General features: G+C 45.8%; 1 protein-coding gene across 3 annotated transcripts in view; it reads left to right on the top strand.

Annotated features, from left to right (window-relative positions):
- The window catches only part of GRAMD2A (GRAM domain containing 2A), a 76,229-nt gene extending 58,477 nt beyond the window's left edge, over nucleotides 1-17,752 (top strand). For all 3 annotated transcript variants that reach the window (XM_060755569.2, XM_060755571.2, XM_060755570.2), the window contains exons 6-12: nucleotides 605-703; nucleotides 4,169-4,240; nucleotides 6,062-6,124; nucleotides 8,601-8,775; nucleotides 12,376-12,475; nucleotides 12,578-12,685; nucleotides 16,196-17,752. In XM_060755569.2, the coding sequence (XP_060611552.2) occupies nucleotides 605-703; nucleotides 4,169-4,240; nucleotides 6,062-6,124; nucleotides 8,601-8,775; nucleotides 12,376-12,475; nucleotides 12,578-12,685; nucleotides 16,196-16,199 (621 nt within the window). In that variant the 3' untranslated portion in view covers nucleotides 16,200-17,752. The remainder of the gene's footprint in view (nucleotides 1-604; nucleotides 704-4,168; nucleotides 4,241-6,061; nucleotides 6,125-8,600; nucleotides 8,776-12,375; nucleotides 12,476-12,577; nucleotides 12,686-16,195) is intronic.
- Nucleotides 17,753-19,988: the final 2,236 nt, after the last annotated feature.

Genomic DNA, 19,988 nt, shown 5'->3' with positions numbered 1-19,988 from the left:
AAGCCAACCCTGACCAGGACCGCCTTCCACCTGGAAACCAATGCCTTCACTGTGGGAGAAGATGCAGATCAAGAATAGGGCTCCACAGCCACCTACGAATCCACAAGGAAACCCATCTTACTCGTCCAACGAGGGATCGCCTAAGTAAGTAAATAAGTATGTGAAGCTTCAGTGTGAAGGCTGCTATGTATAAAGCTACTTCAGTGTGAGAAGAGACTCTGAGAGTGAAGCTGTTTATCTGCACGAAAAAGAAGCCCAGTGTGGAAGTAAAGAAGGAAGTATAAAGGACTTGGTTCATGTTATGGAAACCTTGTTCTTGTAAATAGTGCAACCATATTATTTTGCTATAAAGAAAAGCTTCCTATGGAAGAGATAACATTTGTTCATTTTATCATTTGGACTGCTGGTGCTGGGTCACGCTGCTGCTAATAAGTTACTCTGCTGTACATTTATAAGGAGGGTCTTTTGTAAATAAGCCCACTCACCCAAAACCTTCTGCAGATGGAAATTGTGATTGTTGTATCCAAATATATCACTCTGACTACTTCCCTGCCCCTGTTTAAATACATCTCAGAACCATATCTTTTATTTTCCTTCATTTCAGGTTGTTATTCCCGTTGTCTCTGTTCAGCTAATAAAAAAGCACAAAACAGCCCGGCTACTACCAAACGGATTGGCTATTACGACAAATGCCAGCAGGAAGGTAAGTTATGCCAGACACTTCCTTGTCTGTTCTATGTTACCTATGAGAACCCAGCCCTCAATGGAGAGAAAGTGGGGAACTGTATGCAGATGATCAGTAAAGAATAAAGTGTTTACTCTTTGTTATGCAGAGCAACATATATACAGTCATGTGAACAGTTGCACTGATTCACACAATATCCTTTGAGAGAGATTCAAATAATCCTTAGGTGTTCATGTGAAGGATCTTCTTCCAGCAGCCCAGAAGCAGAAAATACTGTCTTGGTAAGCTCTCTGCACAGAAGACCTAAACATGTAACTGTTGCCAAAACTCCCAGGCTCAGCTAGCTTCTCGGACCTAGCTTTGTGCTTTGCATTTTTAAGTTAACACACTCTTTTTTGGCTTGGAATAGTTACTTTTTTGGACTACCATTCTCAAATCCCCCCCCCCCCCCAGGTACTATGTTATAGTCCAGGCATGGGCTAACTTTGGCCCTCCAGGTGTTTTGGACTTCAATTCCCACAATTCCTAGCACCAAATTTACCAAGCTTTGGTCTTCACATTACTTTCTCCCTTTGAAAAAACAGCTTTAGCACATTTTACTCTCATTTATTTTGGAGTCTCATGGAACTTGGAAATATTTACAGCCTGAGGTTTGTATCTATTGAAATGGACTCTATTTACAAAAGCTTAGGCCACTCACCTCTGCAAGGTAAATCTTGGAGGTGTCAAGCGGCTTTGTATATCTTTTGTACACTTGCTGTGTTTACCATGGTCTCCGGCAGTGGATTTTGTGGTCATTCTACCAAATGCGCTTTGTGCCTAGCGATAAATCCTCCTGCATTGTTTGGTATGATCCAATTCTTTTTTTGTCCTTAATGTTGCATTGAAAAGGCTTGTCAGCCATACGGTGGTCATTTATTTTCCTAATCCCGTCTAACCTTTTGTTCCACAAACACAGTCCTCCTTTGAAGGCAGATAATCCTCTTTCTTGCCATTGATATTGCTCTGGCGTTTGCATTTTCCCATCTCTTGCCCCAGAAACAGGGCATCCAAATCTCTTTGCCCCTTGGTCGACTCCTTTAGCAATGTGCACTCCCCACACTTTTTGCTGCTGACTTTGGAGCACATCCTGACCTCTTTTGGGGGGCAAAAGTTGAGCTGGGCAACTGCAGCAGGACTTGTGGTTAAATCAGTTTTTAATAATTGATTGCTTGATGTTGGGTTGTTTTGGAGTTGGGTGAGTTGTGAATGTATTTATGTTTGCACTAGCTGTCCCCTGCCACGTGTTGCTGTGACCCACATGGCGGTTCTGTGTTGGAGGTTTGGCCCAATTCTGTCGTTGGTGGGGTTCAGAATGCTCTGTGATTGTAGGTGAACTATAAATCCCAACATCTACCACTCCCAATTGTCAAGATTATATTTTTCCCAAACTCCACCAGTGTTCACATTTGGGCATATGGAGTATTCGTGTGGAGTTTGGTGCAGATCCATCATTGTTTGAGTCCACAGTGATCTCTGGATGTAGGTGAACTACAACTCCAAAACCAAAGGACACTGCCCACCAAACCCTTCCAGTATTTTCTGTTGGTCATGGGAGAACTGTGTGCCATGTTTGGTTCAATTCCATCGTTGGTTTATAATAATAATTGTTGTGCCTTTTTGGGTCTTCTAAGAGCTGCAAAACTGCTCAAAATGCCCCTCAAAATGTGGCTATAAGTCAATTTCCGGTATGGAAAAAAGCATTGATTTGAAATAGTGTGTGGGTCTCTACAATCTATTTGGAATTGTTGTTTTTGGAGATTTCAAGGAGAGATCATTCATGGGGAGAGTAAGAAAGACATGAAAACAACATTAGAAGGTCACATGCTCTTAAGCGGCTGAGGGAGGAAAGGAAGGGGACTGAGGCTGTTAGGAATTGTGGGAGTTGAAGTCCAAAACACATGGAGGGCTGAAGTTTGCCCATGCTTTCTGTTAACAGATTTATGTCAATGCCTAAAACAGCCACTAGGTAGAATTCGGAAACCTTTTAGTGTTGCTGATTTTTGGCGACCCCCATTTTCTTTCATGGAACCCAGTTGTGAATTCATTAGAGGAATGGAAGTGGACGAATGAGAAGATGTATTTCGTTTCACCAGGAGGAACTTTATGGCATGACTTCCTGATCTAAAGCTACAAGATCATATATAGAGGTCAGACCAGTGAGGCCAGGAGAGGCGGGAATACTGGAATTGCATTTCTCTTTCTGGAAGTCCCAGATCCTCATAATAGTTATTTCTGGGAACAGCCTGACCTATTTTTAAAAACTCATCCCTTGTTGTGGTTTGTGATTTGGGGTAAATTACAACAAGACCATTGGAGGGGAGCTGCTTGGCAGCTGGAGGGCGGGAAGTGAAAGTCAGCAACCTCCAGCGGAAACTCAAGGAGGGATCTAAACGGAATGCGACTTTTTGCGCTAATTGTTTGCACAACAGATAAAAGTGTTTTGGCTTTTGGGTTCCTGTCTGGTGCATTGCCTTGCCATGGTCTTCCTGAAACTGAAACCCACAAAATGTTCCCAAGTCAGGCATGGTTTCTATTCCAAACCACCCGCAGAGATGAGAAGGAAATCATTGCCTTGTGTGTGTTTCGTAGGGAGTGGATTCTGGCCCCATTGGCTCAAAACTTTACTTTTGGAGCACTAGGTTGATTTGGACCCTGTATGAGGTCAGAGGAGGAAGATATTCCTGGGTGGCCTAATAAACTGGGGGAGTTCTGCTACAGCAGCGGTTCTCAACCTGTGGGTCACAACCCCTTTGGGGTTCGAATGACCCTATTACAGGGTCTCGGCTAAGACCATTGGAAAACACATATTTCTGATGGTCTTAGAAATTGAGACACTGCTAACTTGCTTCCCAGAGACAGGTGGTGACATCTCTCAGTCCCACCTTCTCCACCCACACCATCATTTTGCGAGGAAGAAAAGGGAGTGATAGAGGCAAGGTTTTTTTTCAAGCCAAGAGGGAAGAGGAAGGAGAAGGAGATGGTGGTAGAGGAGGAGGTGGAAGTTAGAAGAGAGAAGGGAGAAAGTGAGGAAGGGTGGGCCTAGGGAGGAGAGCCTGAGGGGGAGGGCTTTGAGAGGGGTAGAGTGGCCTCTCTATGGCCGAATCCCAGGGAAAAAGAGAAGTAACAATCAAAATCCATCCTGCATATCAGATATTTACATTACGATTCATAACAGTAGCAAAATTATAGTTAGGAAGTAGCAACGGAAATAATTTTATGGTTGGAGGTCACCACAACATGAGGAATGGTATTAAAGGGTCACAGCATTAGGAAAGCTGAGAACCACTGTGCTACAGGTTTACCATCTGCCTTTGAATGCTGAAGTAATAGGCCAGTTCCTGAGTGTAAACATGGCCTGAGTGCAAACCCTTCTCCAGCCTTTGTGTTCAGACTTTGCAGCCTGGGCTTTGGTTCCTCACGTTTGCTTTGTTTCACTTCCAGTACATCTTCGTTTCCCTGATCTCTAGAGACAGCGTCTACGATGTTCTGCGAAGGGTCTGCACACACTTGCAGGTACTTTCTCCTTCTCTCCTTTCAAACATATTCATTGGTTATATAAAAATAAAACAAACCATAAACCCGTCTCAATAAAGGCCCAGAAGAGCAATTATTTTTCAACTCTGTTGATTTTCACAAAGCTGGGTTTTAACTTCAACTGGGATCATTATCTGCACAGCCTCTCCTCCATCCACTGCTGCAAAATCCATATAAGACCATAAAAACAGTCCAGTTCTTTCAGTAGAGATCGGGTCTTGGCGATAAGAGAGCCAGCCTCTTAGGAGCCAGCGTTTGGGCCGCACAAGGCTTTGGGCCAAGGCTTGATAGTTTAACTGGGCAACCAGCATCGTAAAAGCCTTTGGATGAATCTGGAATACATTTTGTTCCTTGTTGGGTGGAGAGGGGGGGAGGCGGGTGGGCAGGAGGACATGGGTGGAACGTTTCTTCCAAGCTCTTGTCTATTTCTCCGTTGGCCGCTCTCCCAAATGGGCACACGGCCATTTCCTCGCCACATGACCAGTAATTGAAGGGCACGTCTTAGATAACTTTGATCACAAGCTTCGGACAAGTTGCAGAGTGGTGTTGACTTTGCTGAGAAAGGAAGAAGATGCCTTCCTTGGGGTTCTGCCATGCTACTTTCTTGGGATACAGTTCCGCCTTTCAAGACCCAAAACACATCAGTGTGTGGACACGCGTTGAAATGGCACCTTTTTCCTAGTTCCCATTTATCCTGGTGTGGTTCTTCAATGCCCATGTGAACCCCTCTCTTTTTAAATATGTTTTTCAAATATTTAAATATAGCCAGCCCTCCATATCCACAGATTCTTCATCCACAAATTTCATCATCCATAACTTGAATACACACACACACACACACACACACACACACACCAGCTGTCTCCTGCCATGCGTTGCTGTGGCCCAGTCTGTGTATATGTGTTTTGTGTGTGTATATATTTGTGTATATGTGTATTTATGTGGTTATGAACATGTGTTGTAATGCAATGTTTGTTTTTTGGCTTTTTGATGGTCACTCGTTGGCCTGATAGGTGTCTTGTGTCCAAATTTGGTGTCAATTCGCCCAGTGGTTTTTGAGTTATCTTAATCCCACAAACGAGCATTCTAGGATATATGGTACGCACACACACACAAACACACATACACATATTATTCCTAAAGGTAAAGGTAAAGGTTTTCCCCTGACATTAAGTCTACTCGTGTCCGACTCTGCGGGTTGGTGCTCATCTCTATTTCTAAGCCGAAGAGCCGGCGTTGTCCATAGACACCTATGAAGTCATGGCGGCATGACTTCATAGAGTGCTGTTACCTGCCCACCAGAGTGGTACCTATTGATCTACTCACATTTGCATGTTTTCAAACTGCTAGGTTGGCAGAAGTTGGGGCTAACAGCGGGAGCTCACTCCACTCTCTGGATTCGAACCTCTGACCTTTTGGTCAGCAAGTTCAGCAGCTCAGCAGTGTAACCTGCAGCTCCACTGGGGGCTCCCTATTCCTATGTAGCATAAAATGAATGATCTAAAACGGTAACTATATCAAATGACTTTTGGGTCCTGGAACTTCCAGATGTTTGTTCCCAGAATCCCTGGTCATTGGCCAAGGCACTTGGGGTTTATGAGTCCAAACCATGTGGAGGAATAGCATTTGAGAATCTTTGGGCTACAGACAAACTTCAGGTGTTGGATGTAATAAAGAATGGCATTTTCGACGATGACTTTGTGTTGACCCTATAATGCTTGAAAGATGCGTCCTTAGTTGTGCCTTGGCCTGGAGGACAAGGTGCTTCAGTGACTTCTCTCTTCTTTGACCCTTTGGCAGGTTTCCAGCAAAAAGAGCCTGAGCTTGAAAGAACTGACGGAAGAGCCAGATGCCGTGGCGCTGGTAAGGCCATGCTTTCGGGAAGCAACCCCGTTTCCCTTGTTTAGTAAGACACGGAAATATCGGTGGCAGTGGTTGCGCACTGTTGATGAAGCCTGGTTTGAGTTAATCATGACTCAGGACGTAACAGCAAAACTGTGGTTAATGTCGCAAAGGTAAGGGAGGAAGAGGAAACATGGGAACTTATGGAACACGCCACTGTTTGAACTAGGGCTCTAATCAGAGATTATCAGCATTGAGCTGAGCCTCTGTCCTCAGCTAACTGCACTCTTTCCAATGCACTAAAACGCAGCCTCTCTCTTCCTATTTCCTTGTTTTTGGCTCTGCTATGCATGCATTTTGAGGTACAGTGTTTCCTTTCTACGTCGCAGTTTGCTTATGGCAAATTCACTGTTTTGCAGGGAACAGCAAGGGAACACTGTATAGCTGCTCCCCGTTCCTTCCTCGCCAGGCTGGGCACCCCATTCTATCCTCATTAGGCTGGGCAACCCGTTCTGTCCTCACCGGGCTGGGCACCCCATTTCATCCTCACCAGGCTGGGCACCCCGTTTTGTTCTCGACAGGCAGGGCACCCCTTTCCATCCTTGCCAGGCTGAGCATCCCGTTCCTTCCCTGCCAGGCTGGGCATCCTGTTCCTTCCTCACCAGGCTGGGCACCCCATTCTATCCTCGCCAGGCTGGACATCCTGTTCCTTCCCTGCCAGGCTGGGCACCCCATTCTTTCTTCGCCAGGCTGGGCACCTCGTTCCTTCCTCACCGGGCTGGGCACCCCATTTCATCCTCACCAGGCTGGGCACCCCGTTCCTTCCCTGCCAGGCTGGGCTCCCCATTCCATCCTTGCCAGGCTGAGCATCCCGTTCCTTCCCTGCCAGGCTGGGCACCCTGTTCCTTCCTCACCAGGCTGGGCACCCCGTTCTGTCCTCGCCAGGCTGGGCACCCCATTCCGTCCTCGCCAGGCTGGGCACCCCGTTTTGTTCTCGACAGGCAGGGCACCCCGTTCCTTCCTTTCCAGGCTGGGCACCCTGTTCCGTCCTCGGCAGGCTGGGCACCCCATTCCTTCTTCGCCAGGCTGGGCACCCCGTTCCTTCCTCACCGGGCTGGGCACCCCATTTCATCCTCACCAGGCTGGGCACCCCGTTCCTTCCCTGCCAGGCTGGGCTCCCCATTACATCCTTGCCAGGCTGAGCATCCCGTTCCTTCCCTGCCAGGCTGGGCACCCTGTTCCTTCCTCACCAGGCTGGGCACCCCATTCTATCCTCACCAGGCTGGACATCCTGTTCCTTCCCTGCCAGGCTGGGCACCCCATTCCTTCTTTGCCAGGCTGGGCACCCCGTTCCTTCCTCACCGGGCTGGGCACCCCACTTCATCCTCACCAGGCTGGACACCCCGTTCCTTCCCTGCCAGGCTGGGCTCCCCTTTCCATCCTTGCCAGGCTGAGCATCCCGTTCCTTCCCTGCCAGGCTGGGCACCCTGTTCCTTCCTCACCAGGCTAGGCACCCCATTCTATCCTCGCCAGGCTGGACATCCTGTTCCTTCCCTGCCAGGCTGGGCACCCCATTCCTGCTTCGCCAGGCTGGGCACCCCGTTCCTTCCTCACCGGGCTGGGCATCCCATTTCATCCTCACCAGGCTGGGCACCCCGTTCCTTCCCTGCCAGGCTGAGCTCCCCATTCCATCCTTGCCAGGCTGAGCATCCCGTTCCTTCCCTGCCAGGCTGGGCACCCTGTTCCTTCCTCACCAGGCTGGGCACCCCATTCTATCCTCGCCAGGCTGGACATCCTGTTCCTTCCCTGCCAGGCTGGGCACCCCATTCCTTCTTTGCCAGGTTGGGCACCCCGTTCTACCCTCGCCAGGATGGGCACCCCGTTTCATCCTCGCCAGGCTGGGCACCCCATTCTATCGCCAGGCTGGCCACCCCGTTTTGTTCTCGACAGGCAGGGCACCCCGTTCCTTCCTCGCCAGGCTGGGCACCCCGTTCAGGGCCCTCCAAGGGAAGGGACCTCCGAGGCAGGGAGCAGCAGAGGTGGCGAGGAGGAGGCCGCTGTGAAGGAGGGATGCCCACTTGAGTGGGCAGAGCATCCCTACTTTGCGGATTTTCAGTTATCCTGGAACGGAATACCCACGATAAGTGAGAGAATGTATTTGCAGCAAAGTAGTGTATTTGCCACTGTTTTATTTGTTTAGTTGTATTTATTTGAGTCTAAAGCAGGTATGGGCAAACCTGGGCCCTCCAGGTGTTTTGGACTTCAACTCCCACAATTCCTAACAGCCTACTGGCTGTTAGGAATTGTGGGAGTTGAAGTCCAAAACACCTGGAGGGCCCAAGTTTGCCCATGCCTGCTTTAGATCTTGATTTGTTTTGCAAGCTGCTCTATAACGCATTGAAAACACTCAGAATAAATCCTGCTGTTCACTGTTGGGTTGATGCTCCAGTAAAGATCTCTTGAACTTCCGTTGACGTTCATTCTGTTCCTTCCCCAGGAGGTCATTGTCCCGGAGGTGAAATGGAGGAAGGGCTCTTCGGCATCGCTGTCGCTGGCCCTTCCCCTTCCTCTTCCCCTTCCGGAGGCCGGCTTCCAGTGCATCCACCGGGCCTCCATCAGCAGCCTCAGCACCAAGGAGAGCTCTTGTAACTCCGAAGAGCCTCTCATATCAGGTGAGAAGAAACAGCGAGAAGTATTGGGTTGAGTGTTGGGCCTGGACTCCAGAAGACGAGGCTCTGAAACTCCATTCCCACTCTTAGTCATGCTCTGTGATTGGCTTTGCACTTCATCATTTTGGGTCCTCGGCATATTCTTCTTGCAGTTGAATGCTCTCGGGATGCTTTTACATAATCATAAGGTAAAGGTAAAGGTTTCCCCTTGACATTAAGTCTAGTCGAGTCCAACTCTGGGGGGTGGTGCTCATCTCAATTTCTAAGCCAAATAGCTGGTGTTATCCATAGACACCTCCAAGGTCATGTGGCCAGCATGACTGATTGGAGTGCCCTTACCTTCCCGCAGAAGAGGTACCTATTGATCTACTCACATGTGCATGTTTTCGAACTGCTAGGTTGTCAGAAGCTGGGGCTGACAGTGGGAGCTCACCCCGCTCCCTGGATTTGAACTACCAATCTTTCAATCAGCAATTTCAGCAGTTTAACCCACTGCTTAGGTAATCGTAGTAGGATATAAATATCCAAAGTGTTTCTTGCTGAAGTTTTATAATACAGTGTTCCCTCACTTATCATGGGTGTTACGTTCCAGGACCACCCGCAAAAAGTGAAAATCCACAAAGTAGGGACGCTATATATCTATATCGTGTTCCAATGGTGAAACAGAAGTGAGGAGAGATTTAAAGGCACCGTGCACTTTTTTTTTTGCTAGTTATCTCTGCTTTGCTTTGCAATCTCTCTTGATTGGCTGCCTCATAGAATCATAGAATCACAGAGTTGGAAGAGACCTCATGGGCCATCCAGTCCAACCCCCTGCCAAGAAGCAGGAATATTGCATTCAAATCACCCCTGACAGATGGCCATCCAGCCTCTGTTCAAAAGCTTCCAAAGAAGGAGCCTCCACCACTCTCCCCGTTCCACACTCTATCATTGCCAGGAGGCGAGATTAGAACTATTCAAAAACTGGGAGGCAAAAACCCCCTGTACTGGTTTTTAACTATACAAGAATGAGCTCATATAGTATTTAATGTAGTATTTTAAGGGTGCATCTCGCCATTGATTTATGTAGCATTTTAATTATTTATATAGTATTTGTATAGTGTATTACATATTGCATTTAATAATCTGGTTTTTATATATTCATTTGTCATATATGTGAAAGGCCTATGGTCTAAGCCAGGCATAGGCAAACTTGGGCCTTTCAGGTGTTTTGGACTCCAACTCCTACAATTCCTAACAGCCTTAGGCCCCTTCCTTTTCCCCCTCAGCTGCTTAAGCGGAAAGGAAAGGAAGAAAAGGGCCTGTTAGGAATGGTGGGAGTTGAAGTCCAAAACACCTGGAGGGCCCGAGTTTGCCCATGCCTGCTCTAGAGCAAACCTATGAAGTTGCACACCCGACTTACGGCATAAACGTGTGATAGGGAAGAAAGTGGAGAAAGGACACCTGCAGGGACGGTTCAACCCATTATGCAAAGTAAGCATCTGCGGTATAGATTTTTCCCAGGGGCGCTCTTGAGGCGCTCTTGGGGGAAAATAGACCTTGATATATGCGAGTTGTAGTTACTGCGATGTACAGTTCACCTACAATCAAAGAGCATTCTGAACTCCACCAATGATGGCACTGAACCAAATATGGCACACAGAACTCCCACGATGAACAGAAAATATATATCAGTGATTGGTTGGGGGAGGCGCCAAAATACTGTTTGCTTCGCATTGAAAATTACCTAGGGCCGCCTCTGGACACCTGCACACCTAGGTTGATGTTCAACTTGGTGAAGCCACGTTCTTTCATTCTTGTGGAAACAAAGAAGTGGAAGGGACTCTTCCGTTTATGGGATTCCAACCTGAGAGGCGTTCGGTCCAGCCTTGAGGAGCGAGGGCCGCCTCTCAACCCTTTCCATCCCTGGAAACACATTCCTTTGCTGACATTCAACACAATGCCCAAAAATAAACACAGAGATCAAGCCACAAACCAGGAAACCAGTCTAAAAAGACTACCTTTCCCTTTCCAAAGCCAGTTCTCTTTCAGCGCTCCCAAAAGAGCCTCTATTTGTGTGAATATCTGAATTTCCTTCCTTCTTTCTCCTAAAATAAGAACGAGGCTTATCTAGGCATCTATCTGTTTGTTTGTTGGACTGCAGCTCCCAGCATCCCTCACAACTGGCCAGGGCTGATGGGAATTGCAATCAAACTTGTGAACCAGAAGCCATAACAGAACCAAAAACAAGTAAAAGGTGCAAACAAAGTTTATTAACAAAATAGTGTAGAAACACTTGAATTCAGTGTAGTTTATTCGATGCTTAGACCATAGGTCTTTCACATACAAGGCAAGGCAAATAAATAAATACATGAACACCAGATTATTAAATACGATGTAAAATACACAATAAAATCCTATAAATCATTAAAATGCTCCAAATTGCATTTTTTGCCTAGCAGACTTTGTTTTATTGCTAGACTCACTGAATTCAAGCATAGAAACACTTGAATTCAGTGAGACTAGCAATAAAACAAAATCGGCTAGGCAAAAAATGCAATTTGGAGAATAATCCGGATTATGCGGAGATATAATCCGGGATAACAAAAACCTTTAGCAATGTGCTTGAAAATAACAGAGTTCACAAAGCACAACAAAGCAAGGTGGGAGCAAGCAAAAACGAAGTCAGGAAACAGTCCAAGGTCAAAACACGTCCAAAAGTAGTAGTAAAAGTCCAAAACACGATATCGTCGTCAAGAAGCAATCCAAAGTCAGCAGGAGTAGAAGTCAGCACTTACAGGATTCCAGACGGATGAGACACAAAAACACAGCGATGTGCAGTCCCAGGACCCAAGGCGACAGTAATGGCAGCAACAAAGTCCCAAGCCCAATACAACACTTTGCCTACTGCAAAGTTCCAATAGTTTGATACCTTACTTTTATCCTATAACTCCTCATTAGAGGTGGAGCTGGACTCCACCCTATCGTCATCGCTCTCACCACCACCCGTCCCTCCAGCTTTTCCAGCATCTATCAAGACTTAGATCACCCCATGTATTTCCAGGTTGCCAGTCTCCCGAGAACCCCTCAAACTCCTCACTTGAGGTGGGTTGTGTACATATGTCCCTGATCTCTTGTACACGAGTCCAATCTAGTCCATCCTCCTCCCTGTCATCATTCCCAGTCCCATCACTCCCTGTAAATCCCATGAAGTCCTCCTCTTCAGTCGGAGCATTAAGTATTTCACGGATCCGCTTCCTTTCCCTCTCTTCATCCGATTCTTGATCCCGAGTAACCCGCTTCAAACCTCTACCTTCCTCTCCCTCCTCCTCCATCTCAGAATCTGTAAACCCTTTGAATGACTCAGTATCTGTAGGTGTCATGAATATTTCCCTAATTCACTTACTTTGCTGCTCTTGATCCAACACCTGAGCAGCTTTCTTTGCCCTTCTACTACTCGTTGTAGCTTGCTCAGCACACTCTACTACAACACAAACAGATTAGGAACTCTGGCTTGTCGTTTTAAACGAACTATGTGTTGTACTCCAAGGCTGGGAAACACTTCTGTGCTTAACACACACTCCAGTCCAATTAATTAATTCTTTGTGTTTTCTTTAATTCCAGAAAGTGGAATAAACACCGAAGAGGAGTTGGAGGTTGAGCACAGCTACAAAGCGGAATTGAGACCATCTGATTATCAGCTGCTGAAGATCTTCATTGTGTTGTAAGTTTGGAGGCCACGTCTTCCTGACTCTGGTTTCCGCCGTCCCTCTTGGCTGTATCTGAAACAGGGCCTTTTATGGTTTTCCTTTTCCTTTTCTCTTAGGATTTGCCTCTTGGTGGTATCCTCCTCGTACTTGGCTTTCCGCATCTTCCGCTTGGAGCAGCAGCTCTGCTCGTTGAATCGGGATTATCTCTCGCGGGTGCCCCGGAGGTAAGGAATATCCCTAAGGATCAGCACATTCCGCTCGGAAACCCCTTCCTTTATCCATTTGTTTGTGCACTAAATTTATATCCCACTTTCCTCCCAACAAGGAACTTAAGGGTAAAACACTACTGAACTAAACAAAACTGGTAAAAAAATTAAATCAGCTACAAAATCTGGCTACCAATATTAAAAAACTCTAAAATCAAGACAGTAAATTAAGAGCAGCTCTCAAAAGACAGGAGAATTCCAGGCAAGAATCAGTCAGGGCCAGCTAACACCTCCCAACAAAGGATTCCCCCCTGACCTGATTGTAGAGTTTTAAAAATACTAAAACCCAGATTTTGTTCATTTTCATTGTTTCCCCTTTTCTGTAGAAATTGTCCACATGCTTGTGGATTTCAATGGCTTACAACTTCAGAGCCTAGCTGCTTGCTGCCTGGGAGAATCCTTTGTTGGGAGGTGTTAGCTGAACTCTTTCAAAGCACTAAAAAGCAGCCGCTGTCTTCCTCTCCGCTAAATAAAGAACAACAATAAAAAAGCAGGCCAATTTCAGACAAGAATCAATCAGGGCCAGCTAACACCTTCCAACAAAGGATTCCCCCAGACAGGAAGCATCCAGGCATTGAAGCTGCATGGCTATTCAGTGCTAATCAATGTGGCCAATGGCAACACTCACACTTGTCTCAAGCAGACAAGAGTTCTCTTCTTCCTTTCTGCTGAAATTGTCCACAGCTAACACCTTCCAACAAAGGATTCTCCCAGACAGGAAGCATCCAGGCATTGAAGCTCCATGGCTATTCAGTGCTAATCAATGTGGCCAATGGCAACACTCACACTTGTCTCAAGCAGACAAGAGTTCTCTTCTTCCTTTCTGCTGAAATTGTCCACAGCTAACACCTTCCAACAAAGGATTTCCCCAGACAGGAAGCATCCAGGCATTGAAGCTCCATGGCTATTCAGTGCTAATCAATGTGGCCAATGGCAACACTCACACTTTCTCAAGCAGACAAGAGTTCTCTTCTTCGTTTCTGCTGAAATTGTCCACAGCTAACAAAGGATTCCCCCAGACAGGAAGCATCCAGGCATTGAAGCTGCATGACTATTCAGTGCTAATCAATGTGGCCAATTGCAGCATTCACACTTGCCTCCGACAGAGAAGAGTTCTTTATCCCACCCTGGGCATTATTCCACAGATATTATAAACCCCACTTGCCTAGTTTCCAACAGACCTCACGACCTCTGAGGATGCCTGCCATAGATGCAGGTGTAACGTCAGGAGAGAATGCTTCTGGAACATGACCACACAGCCCAGAAAACTCACAGCAACCCAGTGATCCTGGCCATGAAAGCCTTCAACAACAAATTTATAGCTCACCTTATAATAAAAATGTCATGGTTAGTGATAGTTTAGGGCAGGCCAAAGATATATAGATAAATATATTGTATTTACATATTACTTGTTTTTTTTAAAAAAATTATTGATTAATATAAACAGAAAGGATTAAGATACAGTTGAAGAGAAGAGAAAAAAATGTGTAGAAAGTTATATGTTTTCACACGGAAAGAGGGAGAACAATGCACTGATGGGATAGTAGGAAAAAGGGAGAGAAATAAAAGGAGAGAAAAAATCATAATAAAAAATGATTAAAAATAGATTCAAAATATAATAGATTGGACTTCCATTCCTGTTCATAGCAGTTCATCATTTCATATATATGTGTGTGTGTCTGTGTGTGCGTGCATGCGTATGTGTGTGTGTGTGTATATAGTTAGCCTTTCCTGGTTTTTTTTTCTTTTTTCCTTTTTTTCTTTTTTCTTTCTTTCTTTCTTTCTTTTTTCTTCTTTTTTCCTTTTTTTTTTTTACATATTACTTGTAAGCTGCTCTGAGTCCCCTTTGGGGTGAGAAGGGCGGCATATAAATGTCATAAATAAATAAATAGCTGGGTTGTTGTAGGTTTTCTGGGCTATATGGCCATGTTCTAGAGGCATTTTCTCCTGACGTTTCGCCTGCATCTATGGCAAGCCTTCTCAGAAGTAGTGAAGCATCCTCATTACCTCTGAGGATGCTTGCCATAGGTGCAGGCGAAACGTCAGGAGAAAATGCCTCTAGAACATGGCCTGGAAAACCTACAACAACCCAGTGATTCGGGCCATGAAAACCTTCAACATAATAAATAGCTTACGAGCATATTTGTTTACTTTTCGTTCATCAATTTCATCAGCTCCACTCATGAAATTTCATAAGGGAGCCAAAGGTCAGGTTTATTAAAAAGCATGTCGCACCACATCAAGAGTCAGCAGCGTTTTTATTTCTGTTTTCTGGTTTTAGTGAGTGCAAAACACACTGTATAGCAAATATTGTTCAGTTACGGGAATCTAGTACTGAAGATGGGATATGACTTGCTCATTTGCTCTCGATACATCAATTTTTCAAAGGAAACTTTGGCATCTGTTTTTGTTTTTCCTTTTGTGGGCTCGGGTTTAAATGGGGTGACGTTCCAAGAACAGCGAGGACAAAGGAGAGTGGGAACACTGATGCGTGGACAAAGACGGATTTGTATTATGACTTCATGGAATTTTCTCCCTCCATCACGGCTGTTTTTTTCCCCACGGACCTTTGACAGTATTTGCCTTTATTTATTTTAATTAATTATAATTAAATAAAGAAACTCCAATAGGAATTGGGAATGCTAGCAAACCAGAAAACATCCCCAGAGAGATGTTCAGTGTGTTGTCGAAAGCTTTCATGGCCTGTGAGTTTTCCAGGCTGTATGGCCATGTTTGAACAGCATTCTCTCCTGATGTTTCGCCCACATCTATGGCAGGCATCCTCAGAGGTTGTGAGGTCTGTTGGAAACTAAACAAGTGATGTTTATATATCAGGAGAGAATGCTTCTGGAACATGGCCATATACCCCAGAAAACTCACAGCGAGCCAGTACGCTTTTTGGTTTCAGGGTTTTGAAAGTTGAGATGGATCTAATGCGCCATTAGATCCAATGGCGCATTAGACTCAAGTCAATACCGTAGTTCCAGCCTTTGTCCCTCCGCCCCACGCCCAGTCCTAAAATGTCTCTCTTTAGGCCCAAATAGCTCCAAGATAAAATTATTTTATTTTTATTATTTAGTGTACCCCACGCTTCTCATCCCCAAAGGGAGACTCAGGGTGGCTTACAAACTATGGCAATAATTCAAAATAAAATATGCTGTCACTGTTTGTTCTTATCCTTGTGGCTTTGCTCCTCCCGTCCCCCAGGAGCTTATATGAATTTGCATTTTGATTTATTATGTTTTTATATTGTAATTGTGTTTTTGGTGGCATTGAATTTTGCCTTGTAAACCTCCTCGAGTTGCCGGAAGGCTGAGAGGGGTGGTAAACAAATACTGCAAATAAATAAATAAATAAATAAATAAATAAATAAATAAATAATTTTGGCCTTTTTGGGGCTTAAAAAAGTTCTCGCACCCTTGGATCTTGTGTTTACGTTTCTTTTGCTCCTGTTCCATCTTTTAACAGGTGACTGTGGCCCCAAGAGGGATGAGACTAGAGGAAGAGAGAACCGCACCTTAAATACAAAATCCTTGCCGCGTCCAAGTGGTTAACGTGGCTGCAATGAAGACGAGGCAAAAGGATCCCTTGTTTCGGACGCTTGGACCAAAGCTCTGCGTTTACGGAGCGGAAAGGTAGAAGCGCTTCCTTGTCGCAGACTCCTCGGCAGCCTCTTTCAGTGGTGCTTTCTATTGCTGGCCAGTAAGGAGGCATTGCCTGGGCTTTGCTCGTCTGTGGATGGTGGCTCCAACCTTATGACTTTTTCTATTGCAAACCACCAAGAAAAGTGGGAGTTGCATTACAGGGCTAATTCCAAGGCACCCGTCTTGTTTCCGGGGTGGGCGGGTTCGTGTCTGCAGCGTCTGGAGTTTTGCATCAAAAAGATCGACTGTTATCACCTGCAAACAAGACCGGGCCATAGCCAGAGGGATTTACGCAAGTTGCGGAGAAGCAGATGGGTTTTCTTCCAGGGGTTTCCTCTCTTGTCAAGGTTCCACCAGTTCTCACTGCCTGCATTTCCCCAGGAGATTGTGGGAATCTCGCTTTGGTGCCAAGTGCCAATCAAGAAGAGCGACCGCTAAGGAATATTCTCTTAAGGAGGAAGTGGCACAGCCGGGAGCCCTCTCTTCCTCCTTCCGAGCACAAAATAACTGCTCTTCTCATGTGAACAGGCCACAAAATACTTGCCCTCAAAATGCCAGTAGTTGCCGTAGTGGTGTTCTGCATCGGGGGAATGCTGTGAGGTGCCAGGCGGGACCCTGAGCGCTCATGGGCCGGGACTGATGGAAAGCAGCCTTGCCAAGACCAAGGTGGCCAAACCATAATGGCTAAACATTGCAGGAGAGGAGAAAATGAAGAGACATGACTCCTTTGCGTTGCCGTTGTTGCACTTTAATTAGGTCTTGCTCCTTTTAACCCAGAGTGGGATGTTAACACGAGAAAACAAATATCGACGTACTTGGTCCAAGGAAGGCCCCTGATGTCTTGACGAATAGGACACTTTTTCTTGAACTCAAAGAGGATGGAATCAAGGATGCAGGACTTGAGGTTTCTTGGGGCTTCTCTGCATTTTGGATGGTGCAGTATGGGGAGACTGGCTCTGAAAATGGACTGCAAGGCACAAACCAGGGCTGATAGCACAACTTGTATTGGTGTGAGTGAGTTGTGGCTCTCCTCTGTCTTTCGGCTGTTGCTCTCGGACAGAAGCATCCCTCAGGGAAATGGATTGGAGGAAGGAAAGAGAGGCTGATTCTAGAGCAGGCATGGGCAAACTTGGGCCCTCCAGGTGTTTTGGACTTCAATTCCCACCATTCCTAACAGCCTCAGGCCCCTTCCTTTCCCCCCTCAACTGCTTAAGCTCCCTGCTTGAGCAGTGATGGCACGATCGTCAGCATAGATGAAATCCTCCTTAAGGAAAACATAGATCAACTTGGGCCCTCCGGGTATTTTGGACTTCAACTCCCACCATTCCTAACAGCCTCAGGCCCCTTCCTTTTCCCCCTTGAGCAGTGATGGCACGATCGTCAGCACCCTTCCTTTTCCCCCTTGAGCAGTGATGGCACGATCGTCAGCATAGATTAAATTCTCCCTAAGGAAAACATAGATCAACTTGGGCCCTCCGAGTGTTTTGGATTTCAACTCCCACCATTCCTAAAAGCCTCAGGCCCCTTCCTTTTCCCCCTTGAGCAGTGATGGCACGATCGTCAGCATAGATGAAATTCTCCCTAAGGAAAACATAGATCAACTTGGGCCCTCCGGGTGTTTTGGATTTCAACTCCCACCATTCCTAAAAGCCTCAGGCCCCTTCCTTTTCCCCCTTGAGCAGTGATGGCACGATGAAATTCTCCCTAAGGAAAACCTAGATCAACTTGGGCCCTCTGGGTGTTTTGGACTTCAACTCCCACCATTCCTAATAGCCTCAGGCCCCTTCCTTTTCGCCCTCAGCCGCTTAAGCATTGGTTATGGGCCCAGCACTCAGCTTAAGTGGCTGTGGGGAAAAGAAAAGGGCATGAGGAATGGTGGGAATTGAAGTCCAAAATACCTGGAGGGCTCAAGCTTGCCCATGCCTGCTCTGGATCGAGGTTGAATGAAAAGTAATGCCTCCACCTTTGTTACTTGGGTTTGGATGGGAATAATTTAATAAACCAAACACAGAAATAACCCTTAGAATGTGCTCTTTAACTCCAACTATTCATTTTTCCACATAATCACCAGACAATTGGATACATTTCTGCCAACGATGAACAAGTTTTCATGGAGGAAGTCCACACTCTGTTTCCGCAACCAGTGTCTACCGGTTCTCTCAATGTCTTCATCAGAAGCACAATGATGTCCCCGCAGATCTTCTTTCATTATCGGAGACAGATGGAATCTGCACTGTATGGAGGATGTCGTACGGTGGTGAGATCCAGTCTCTGAAGTTTCAAGTCTGTGCACTTTCATTTCAGGCGTCAGCATCCTGGGTACTCATTGTGCACAGATCTTCCGACAGCCAAGCAAAGCAATAATGTGACCCACACATTCTTGTGAAATGCCGATTAGGCTTGAAATTTCTCTCTGAGTGATACGACGATCGTCCTTAATCAATCTGTCAACCTTTTGCTTGTGAAACTCCGTGATTGCTGTCACAGGACGTCCAACTCTTTGTCATACAAGTAAGATGTTCCTGCCTCAACAACTTTAAACTTATTCGCCCAATGACGCACAGTGCTCACATCAACACAATCACCATCAACAGCTTGCATTCTCTTATGCATCTCCTTTGGGGTGACACCATCTGCAGTCAAGAATTCAATGACAGCCTGTTGCTTAAGTCGCATTGACCGACTGTCTGCGCAGGATTCCATACTTCGCACTTTAACAACACAACTGTTCAATGCTAAGGCTTCCTGCCAAAATGGAACTGTAGAGGAGAGTCTACTGAACAAGCCAGTACCTGCTGCATACGTTGCTTAAGTCGCATTGACCGACTGTCTGTGCAGGGTTCCATACTTCGCATTTTAACAGTACAATCATTCAATGCTAAGGCTTCCTGACAAAATGGGAACTGTAGAGGGGAGTCTGCTGAACAAGCTAGTACCTGCCGCATACCAGTACTGCCATCTGTTGAGGAGTTACGAAGGTGGAGACATTACTTTTCATTCAATCCTTGTAGTCTCATAGTAAAAAAACAAAAACACAAGAAGCAGAAGCCATTGAGAAATGGCCAGGTTGAGCATAGGGTGTTGTTCCATAAGCAAGGTGGTGCAATCGCACAAAGTGCCACTTGGAAGCCCCCAGAAACCGGGTGGGAGGAATGGATGCATATGTAAGGAAATGTCTCTTAAGACATATGAGTGAGTGAGTGATTGAACCTCTAACACAGAGCATGGAAATGTTGTCATTCCCTCCCTTTCTTTTGGACCACAATAATGTCTTTTGAAGGGACGACAACCCACAGATCCGTTATATTTATAGCCCTTTCCTCCTTAATAATAATGATAATAAATTAATAATAATAATAAACTTTATTTATAAACTGCCCTAGCTCCCCGAAGGGACTCAGGGCGGTTCCCAAACATATGGCAACCATTCAATGCCCAAAGAAAACCATTCAGAACAGTTTACATCAAGACAAAGCACATTAGACAATGTAAACAACCTAACTGTAACTTAATGAAAAAAACGATGACCAACAAAATAAGACTAAAAATGAAAAAGAAATAAAAATAAAATACAACATCATAAAATACGAAACCCCTGATAAAAACACCTTATATAT

The sequence above is a fragment of the Anolis sagrei genome, chromosome 9 (assembly GCF_037176765.1).
Source record: "Anolis sagrei isolate rAnoSag1 chromosome 9, rAnoSag1.mat, whole genome shotgun sequence".
Classification (NCBI taxonomy): domain Eukaryota; kingdom Metazoa; phylum Chordata; class Lepidosauria; order Squamata; family Dactyloidae; genus Anolis; species Anolis sagrei.
The sequence above is the reverse complement of the archived record's forward strand: the minus strand, read 5'-3'. Positions and strand labels throughout refer to the sequence as shown.